The 10,137-nt window shown below is 29.3% G+C and overlaps 1 protein-coding gene across 6 annotated transcripts in view; it reads right to left on the bottom strand.

The window, feature by feature from the left end:
* Positions 1-1,166: 1,166 nt before the first annotated feature.
* Positions 1,167-10,137, bottom strand: part of LOC107441841 (leucine-rich repeat-containing protein 24-like) — a 139,786-nt gene continuing 130,815 nt past the window's right edge. For all 6 annotated transcript variants that reach the window (XM_071188125.1, XM_071188126.1, XM_071188127.1 and 3 more), the window contains one exon: positions 1,167-7,602. In XM_071188125.1, coding sequence (XP_071044226.1) covers positions 5,441-7,441 — 2,001 coding nt within the window. In that variant the 5' untranslated portion in view covers positions 7,442-7,602 and the 3' untranslated portion in view covers positions 1,167-5,440. The remainder of the gene's footprint in view (positions 7,603-10,137) is intronic.

The raw sequence follows: 10,137 nt of genomic DNA, 5'->3' as shown, positions 1-10,137 counted from the left end.
TTTTCGGTAAAGGTAAATATTGGTCATTTACATTGACTACCTTATTTTTTTTAAAAATATTTATTCCTAAATAACAATTTTTAAGATGTTAATGTGTGTTATAACTGTTTCTAATTCGTTTTTAATTTAATATGGACATTATTTGTTTGGTTATTTTATGGATGAATATAATTTGTTCGGATAATCTTTCCTAAAACAAATAAGAAAGGAAATTGATTTATTTCCATTTTTTTTCTGGGTAAATTAAAAACCAGTTGAAATATGGTTTATGTTTAAAGTATTGCATTACGAATGATCTGTAGTAAAATGTAAGGGTAAAGGAGAGTGGGTTCAATTGTAAAATTTTTTACTTAACTACTTTTAACTAACAAAAAATCCAATATATTATTAGTATTAATTGACAGACGAGTAAAGTAGACTATCCTCTACTAGAAAAAAAAATAATAACTTTATTTTGAATGCTATTATATTAGTTATTAACAATTTTTGACAGTCGTGCACTTGTTACAATTGTCCCCACTTACGTGGTCAATGTAACAGTTCATAAATTCAACTAAAACATAGTTAATTATATATATTATCATAGTTGTGATATATTTTTTTATTGATCAAAATAGTAGTGATATTTTAGGAGTAAAAATAATAATGATCTGAGACCAAAGCGTTAAACTTTAAACTTTAAGGGGTTAAAAATTTTAATTTATCTTGTGAAAGTGACACTTAATGAGTTAAGTAATGGTTTGTAAACATAAGATTATTTACTTTCAGCTGTTACAATCATCCCTTTACTTATTGTTACAATTGTCCTCAAGACTCCATTTCAGCTTCATTTGTTAAAAACAATGCTAGTTAATTAACAAAACTATTTTTTTTAAATGTTAATTAAGGTGTCCACTTACATATTCGGTTAATAATTTTTATTTGTTTAAACAAAATTACTTTTGGGATGTAACTCTTACAAAAGTACATAAAATTGGTTGCCAGCAGGGGTGTACATGTAGATTTATTAAATACACCTTGCACGCCATCAAGGATCCAAATCTAGAACTAGACACTCGAAATTTTTGCTCTGTTACAATTGTACCCTGTTACAATTGACCCCACTGTCCCCTATGCATTGTGTTCATTTATTTAATAAGTACAAATGAAAAAGGAATAAACAACAATTTATACAACTATTTTTCTTTATTTTTTTATTTAACGACAACGCATTTACAACAACTCTTCTTCTGGGAGGTCAAGTTGTATTATTTCAGAAAACAAATAATTTAAGTCTGTTTGTGTATTTTGAACACAATGTATTGTGTCCAGTTACCTTAAAAAAAGTCATTCAATGGGAAAAAGAAAATGATCTTCATATACACTTATATTTATATTTTACATAATTAGCATATACTTGTGCCTTACAAGTTGACATTTAGCCTTGATCTTAGATTATCAAGATAAACTCTTGTGTGCAATATACAAATTATATGACTCAAAATATGTGTTTTTAATCACAATTAAAATAATTAGCTGTCACAAAACCATGCAAACAACAATATAGAGTATAAAAGTAACAATCTTCCTATTTATAATTTTAATTTTTCTAATTATTAAATTTAAAAAAAATAAATCTAATTTACGATTCTGGTTTTCTATTACAATTTTATTATGAGCAAAGTGAACATTTAAAAGCATTTTACAATGTTGAATAACGGAGTGAAATTTTTATAAATGAGTTCAATGCATTTCATCAATAAAAAAGAATTCTTCAATGCGCTTTCTATGTCAGCTTTAATGTACCAAGATTAATTTTTTTTTACTTTTAAAAACAATCTTGAAATTTAAATAAACTCTTAGTTATCATTTTAAAGTAAAAATTAAAAGGAGAAGGTGATGTAATATTTTTTCTTAACTGGTGTTATAACAACACACGAATTTTGAATATATTTTGTGTTTAATTTGCGACAATCTATTTTAAACTACGTTACTTTTTGATAGTTATTTATCGTTTTTCAATCATTTCAGCATTGGTTCTCCAAATTTCGGTATTTTTAATCTCATATAAGGGCACTTAAAATTTGAATTAGAGTAATCACTTTCTGATGCATTATGCCTTATAAGTATTGCGTCACAACTATTCATTATTTTTTCTGTTAATTTATTCACCCTGTATTTATCATATTAAAGCAATTTACACTTGTTATTTGTTTCAAATTTTGATAATTTGTTTAGGATATTATTACTACGAGTCACTCGTAGTAATCGGACCACTCAAACCACTCGGAGTGGTTTTGAATACGGGTTTTTATTTTTGACACACTCGGATAGCGATTATTGCGTTGAAAATTCACGTTGTTTTCCTATAAAGTTTTCGCGTTATTTATCACTTTTTGACCATTTTTGACTTTTGATTTTTAAATTCCAATATGGTAATACGAATTCTAATAATTAGTTTTCATACGAAACACTTTTTTCTCAAGTAGTCATCTATTAATTTATTATGTTTCTTTTCTGAAAGCTGTTGCTTTTTAGTTGCTTATGCGAAAAAAATAACCTTAGTTGCCTGCCTTTGGTTTTAGTAGCGAATAACCACATTTTTCTCGCTAGTGAAGCCCTGCATTTATTACTTAAACATAGAACTAAAGCCTCTTGTTATAGCCATAGATTATTTTACGGAAGTTTAATTAAAATTAAGTTATTGACGTGAATTTAAGTTAATCAAACTGAATGAAAAAAAAAACAGTAAGGTAAAAACTACTAGGATATGTGAAATTCGCCGTGTTTTCTCGCGATTTTATTTTTATTATTTTTTTATCTTATACCGGGTGTTTGATTGTGGAAGTGATAAAATTTGGTAATTTTAAGTTGGGGATTTAACTTTAGTTCGGGATTTTAACAGTTCCAGTATAATTTGATTTTTTTAATTTTATTTAAGCTTACATGTATGGATTTCTTGCCGATTTTCTTTCTCAAAGCAGCATTCTGAGAAAACTAAAAAAACTATTTGTAAAATTACTTAAGGAACGCATTGAAAGGTTTCTAATTTGAAAGCTTACTACTTTACCTTCCAATTTAAGAAAAAAATCTTTCTCATTAAAAGATTTCTGACATAGACTTTTCATTTATCTCGATACTCTTTATTGTAAAACAAAATAACTATTTTTACCAGATTTATCATAATCGTCATATTTTAAATAATATTTTAATTGCAAACGCAGATATTAATATATAAAGGAAATACGGTACAATAATTGTAGTTTTGTACGCTATATTTGTCATCAAATTATGCAATTGTTTAATATGATTTCAGAAAAAGCCGAGAACAAGATACAGTTTGGCGAGCACCGTAGATCAAGTAAATTGTTTTGTAAGCTTAGAATATTATAATAATAAGTAATATACTCCAATTACACACCTTCTCCTAAAATTATCGATTTTATCTTTGCTAATTTCTGAAATAAACAAAAAATACGTTTGTATTATTTAATTATTTACTTAAATCATCTTTTCATTTCCAAAATTCTAATTATACTTATAAGGAGGCTATGGTAAATAGCTGCCAGTGTTATTCTATTAGTATAACCTCTCTCCATAGCTTATATAGCATTTCAGTTCGAAATTTTTGTGCACAATTCATTAAAATTAAATGTAATTTTCAGTAGTTTATTTTGCAATAGGAAGACACATATGATACATTAAAAAAGCTCGCGCGTTACAATACAGCAATTCAAGATATATATACCTTTATTTATTAAAAATTCATTTTTGAGTTCAATAACGAAGTTCTGTACAGTAACAACCAACTTTATTTATAGATATATATTTGTAACTTTTCTTTATATCTCAAATTTTAATGACAAATCTTTTATCACCTTATTTTTATAATCTCGATGCATACCGTTTCTTATAATTCCTCTCAATATATTTAGTTTAAACACTTCTATAACATACCATAAACCTTTCAAATTTGATGTATTTACTGTCTAAACTGTTAAATAAACCTTCAGTTTGACTTTTTTTTAAGTAAAAACAAATCGATCCAAACTATATTTTCAAAGTGAGCTTACCTCAATCTTCTTTAACCGCGTAATTGTCGCTTAATTTTGAACAAAAAATTGGGTAAAATAGTTAATAATTTTTATCCAAGGAAATTTTATAAAACTAAGTGTTTGTTCTATACATACATTCATTTTTAATTTTTGGATTAGTTCTTGTGTTACTTTTGAGCAATTCAGCCAGGAAAGTCATGCGCACAAGTAAAAGTGAGTGAAATTTCCCCTTTGCCGTTGGCAAGAAAGATGGGGTTACATATATGGCAATTTTTACAAGCACTTAGGGTATTTCTTGTCAAAAACAGCTTTTATCTCTCTTTTTGTGATGTGTTAGCTTACTGAGAACAAAAAGTCAATATCGTAGTTATTACAGATCAAAAATTAATATTTATGCTAAGAAAAAATAACAACGTTATGAATAAAGAGAACTACTGAATAACACATAATAAAACTTTTTGATCCATAACTGACTTAAAGGCGTTTCTAAAACAAGAAGGCGTTTCTAAAAATAAATTCAGCATTTATTTTTTTTCCTACTAACAATTTTACAGTCTTTGATCTAGTTTAGATTTTAATCTCTTCTTCCTCCAAAATAATTTGCCAAGTATCAATAATGTTTTGGTATTTTTTCTTACACAAACATTGGCATTTTATTTTTGACTTGGATTTCAATGTCATTGCAAAATATCTTAAATATCAATTCTGCAAAATTTCTGAAAATGGATCGAGTTGTTCTTAAAATTAAATGTTTTAAAATATATTTTTTTACAACTTTAAGGAAAATAAATATAACATTGCTCAAAATGTCTCTTTTAGAAAAGCAATATTTGTTTAAAATTAAAATTGTTTGTATAAATTGATTTAGTTTCTCCAGTTCATGATAAACTTGTGCGCGAGAAAAATACTAAACCATTCATTCCATCAACGCTTTAAACTATCTCTTTATCACTTACGAAAGATAAGGTGTTTTTGAGGTTATTTTGAGTTTGACAGATGTAAAAAATACAAATGAGGTAGAAAATTAGGTTAGGTTTTGCACCAAAAATAGCCTCATTAATAAACCTCAATTTCATCCTCAGTTTAGATTGGGTGAAATTATTCACACATCATATATAGGTATTTCCTTGAAATGCAGATAAAATAATTCATGCACCTCAAAACTCAAAAACAACCTCCCTAATTTGGTTGCTATAAAGCAGATTTCATTTAACCTCAAATCAACCTCATGTGTTAATAAAACGACTTCATCCACCCTGACAACAAACCTTGGGAGGTTGATCTTTTAAGGTTGTCTCTAAAATCAATTTCGAATAAATATTAAATCAACTTTGACACCTCAAAACAACCTCGCGTAAACCTCAAAAAATACCTTAAATTTAATGTAAGGATTCTTTCACCCTTTTTCAATCAAGTATATCTGTTTCATATTCTCTTTCATCTCCCAAACCTTCATCAGGTGAATCTCTAGCATCAGGTGAAAATATATGATGTATTTGTTGAGGGATAATTACAGAACTTCTCTTCCAGCTAGACTGGGAAGGACTATTATAACTATGGTAGCTTTCGTCTTTAAAGGAACCTTCAGATAATGGCCAAATAGAGCATTTGTGAGATGGTAAGTCATGATCCATATAATAATCGTTTATAGGCTGCTGGATATCATACATCATTGGTCCCGCGCTTTCTAAATCATCATCTTTCTCGTCAGTTGTTATCGGGCGTCTATATTCCGTTCGCTCAGCAGTTTCTAAACTATCTATATTTGGTTTAAAAGATTTATCATCAGGATTTACATTTTCGTTTTTTGATATCACACACATTTCTATACCTGTTTCCGTTTCCCTAATAGAATGTCTGTTTAGGGTAGAAGGATACCATTTTTCAGAATTAGGTGATGGTTGTGTGTTAGGGCTGTTACTCTCATGCACACTATACTGTTCAAATGGTAAATTATTTACTTTATTTCCACTATAAACACTTGCTTCTGATCCACTACAAGGAGAAAGAGGTGAGGCGTTGCATTTACCATCTACCAAATTACTACCGTTTGCATTCATACTTAAATCAACACCCGTTGAATTTTTCACCACAACACCAACGTGATTGTTGTTAAATGAGAAAAAGTTTTTGTAGAAAGGAAAACTGTTACTTTTGTTCCTATTTTGAAACAATCTTTGATGTCTCATCATGAAAAAACTAAAAACAAAGAACAGTGCAAATATCACGAAAAGTACACCAATAACAATTCCAGCTATTTCTTCACCACTCAGATTGTCAGAATTGGTGTCTCTTGGTACAACGTTAAGAGTAATGTTTGCAGATATTCTTCCAGCAGGGTTAGACGCAACACAAAGATACCTACCACTGTCTTTGAGCATCACATTAAATATTGTCAATGAGTTAACTTTGAGTGTTGTTCCCACTTCTCTAATTAAATACATTTGTCGTCCGAACGACATAAGTGTAAGGTTGCTAATTACCCTTCCCCTCCAAATCCAGTTTACAGTTCCTTCTGGAACTGCCTGCACACGGCAACCAAGAGTTGCATTATCCCCTTCTATGTATGTCACAGAAGATTCAACTACGGTTACTTCAGGCTTACAAGCAAACTCATCAATACTTACTGTATCCCATGTAAACTCGCGCAACCTTGGTGGTTCAAAGCATTGTGGAGGACTGCTAATTGGTATGTTGTGTCTTAGCATCCATTTTCGGACGCTTCTTATATGACAATCACATTGCCAGGGATTCTGATGCAGTTCCAATGCATACAACGTAGAAAATGGTTTAACCATTTCCGGCGGTAACGTCCTTAGCTTGTTTCCATCCAGTTTGAGGTATTCCAAGCTCTTTAGCCCGTCAAATGCTCGAGGCTCAATTGCTTCTATTTGACAGCTACTTAGTTCTAGTACAGTCAGATGTGACTGTAACGAAAACGAGTCGTTTTCAACTCTTTGGATCGGATTAAAACTTAATAGTAAACGTCTTAGCAACGGAGTATCTCTTAGCGCAACACTTGGAATCCACGTAAGAAAATTGTTGCTTATATCTAACTCAATCAAGTTACTTAGTTGATAGAAAGCATCATCAGCAATGCTCAATAGTCCGCATCTTGGTGCAAACACTTTCTGTAAGTTAACTAAACTGACTCTATAAAAAGCTCGACTAGGAAGTAGTTGAAGCAGATTACCAGTAAGGTCTAAAACTTGAGTCTCACTACTTAGTCCATCTGGAATTCCTACTAAGTTGACACCAATACACTCTACCGTTTGTTTTCCATTTTTCCACTTGCAATTGCATTCACTTAAACATGCATCTTTGAGAGAATCAATTTGCGAGATGGTTATTCCAAAGAGGATAAGAAATAATATGTTGACAATCACGGGGTTCTGGACTTCATGCATCTTATAAGTAAATCTACGCTTCAATAACTGCCGTCACCCGCAATCTCACGGCAGTGCTGTCTTCGATCAAGCGGCTTGCACTGTTTTTATCTTTCATGTAGGTTGATAAAATGGTGGTTGCACAACTGTTGCTAACAGAAGAAAGTTGATGGATTTCAAACCTGAAAAAGAAAAGCAATCCATTAGTACTCTTGCAGAAATCAGCTTAAAAATTATTATGAGAACTCAGTTATTGGAGTATAAGATTTCAACTTTGTCAGAGTGTTTTTTTTAATTTACTCGACAGAAATAATTATACTTCAAATAGAGTATGTTTTTCCGACCAGATTGTGTAGTGGTTAGGGAGCTGACCTTGCATCAGAAAGGTCCTAGGTTCAAATTCTGGACAAGGCGCGGGTATTTTTCAGTCTCTGTACTATCTGTCCTTACTGTGGAAACAACGGTGGCTCTCCTAATATGGTCCCCTTAAAAGAGGGGGCAACAAATCTGCCCAACTATTCTTGGACTGCCGACTACTACGTTATTTGCTAAACATTTTACAGAGTGGTAGACAATAAAAATTAAAACTTCCTGTATTTCGGTTAATTTTGCCAACATTTAAAAAATCTGCACCAATAATGAATTTAAGCAAAGTAACTTTCTATATAAATTTTTGAATCATTTACTTTTAATGGTGTGGAAGAAAACTATAAATCAAACTTACAAAACAAAGAATCATACAATAAGATATTTGCTTTCACTATAAAAAGCATTATTTCATGTGTGAAACTAGTATAAAATAGGTTAAAGTTATGCTGTGTATTTTTTAAATGTGTAGATTCTAGACTCGAACATTATTTACATACAAAACCTTTGGATTGATTATAAACATTTGTTAGAAGTATATTCATCTTTACATTTTATAACAAGGTTATAGTTAAAAGATATATACAGTTTTAATAAAGTGACAAACATTATAAAAGATAGAAAAATAACTAGACTTTAGGACATGCAAATACTTTGATTTCAACAAAACTTTCCTAAACTAAAGTTGTGTAATATTACAACCCCCAATAGATCTCTCAAAATATTCGAACTTTAAAAAAATAAGATAAATTGCTGAATTGTTATCTGTGGGAAACTTGATGTTATTGTTCACAATAGTATCGAAAAGATTTTAAGTAACCATTTTGGTTAAAATAATTTCAATCCAGAACTTAGACCTTTACTCTTTCTATTAATAAGATTAAATTTTCATTTTTTCATATGTGTAATTCTTAATCATTTATGAATTTAAATATAAGAATTTTACTTCGTTATAATGAGCAACAGTCACATCTCCATACGCTCATCTTAAATATAAAAAATTTGTAGATACTTTAGAGGATCAGGGGGAATTCCTGTATCGCATCGTAGTACATATTTTTGCATTTCAAAAGACTTGGTAATAATTTTAAAGATTTTTTTTTAAATATTAAACTATCTCAGCCACCACTTCTGTGTCCTATGCATTCAGAAAATTTCAAAAATATGAAGCATCAACGAACTAAATAATAAGTATGTTTTTATGACCCAGTTTGATTGACGCGTTATCAATAAAATGCTTGGAATGATAAAAATATGTGAAATAGAAGTTCAACAGAATTTCAGCTGTGACACAATATTCAATTTTATAGATCCGTAGTTGAATATGTGTAGTAACTCAGTGTGATCTCCTTTTGAAAAGTAGAAAATCGATCGAAACTTTTGAATCAAAAGATCGATTTAAGGAACGAGTTATTCTAGAGCAGTTGAAATTTATGTTTGCGGAAGTATGCTTTGTGATTCAAAATATAGCTATCTCAATATTCAAACTTATTCCAAACTGATATCGTTAGAAATGGAAACTATTTTAAATTATAATTATTTTTAGTTAAGGAGAACTATAGTATCAGGTTTGATAAAATCAGTAAATGTCGAAATTGAAATTAAAATTTTTAAAAATAATGAAAGATTATATTTTTTAAATAGAAAAAAAAATGAAATCACTTTTTTCTGTTTTATTTTAAGGGAAAGGAAAGATAGGAAAATGCATAAAAAATAAATAAAAGAACCAAAAATAAATAAATAAATAAATAAATCGGAAAAAATTATATGTGATACTTGAAAATCTTGTTTCCACACAAAAGATTTCTTTAGGTTGCTATCATTCTTGAAAATAGGCATTTAGCAATGATGCCAAATGGCGAAGTGTGTTCTATATATGGTTTAGACTTGGCGTCTTTTATTGTATTTTTATTAAGATAATAATTTATCAGAAAAGTGCTACTTGAATTTTGATGAATTACGAAAATTTGCTGGAAGTAAACGGTTAAAATAAATATCATTCAGGAAATGGATTATGTTGTACTTAAATTAAATGCAGTGCAGTGATTCCAACTTGCTCAACGAGAATTTTTCATCATATTAATAAAAATATTTATTTTTCAAGAATGATTTACAAACCTTTACGCATAAGTGATTCAAAAGTTTATATCTCATTCCACTTTTTTCTCTTTTCTCAAAAAAAAGAAAAGAAGAACCAAATTAACAATTAAAATTATACAAAATTAACAAATATTTTTGCATATTTTAAACTTGTATTTGCTGTCACTTTACATAAAATCATTTGACAACAGCATAACAGTTGGAATTCTTTTCTTGGTAGAAATATATGATTATATTTATATATATATATA

Source organism: Parasteatoda tepidariorum, chromosome X2 (assembly GCF_043381705.1).
Source record: "Parasteatoda tepidariorum isolate YZ-2023 chromosome X2, CAS_Ptep_4.0, whole genome shotgun sequence".
NCBI classification, from domain to species: domain Eukaryota; kingdom Metazoa; phylum Arthropoda; class Arachnida; order Araneae; family Theridiidae; genus Parasteatoda; species Parasteatoda tepidariorum.
The sequence above is the reverse complement of the archived record's forward strand: the minus strand, read 5'-3'. Positions and strand labels throughout refer to the sequence as shown.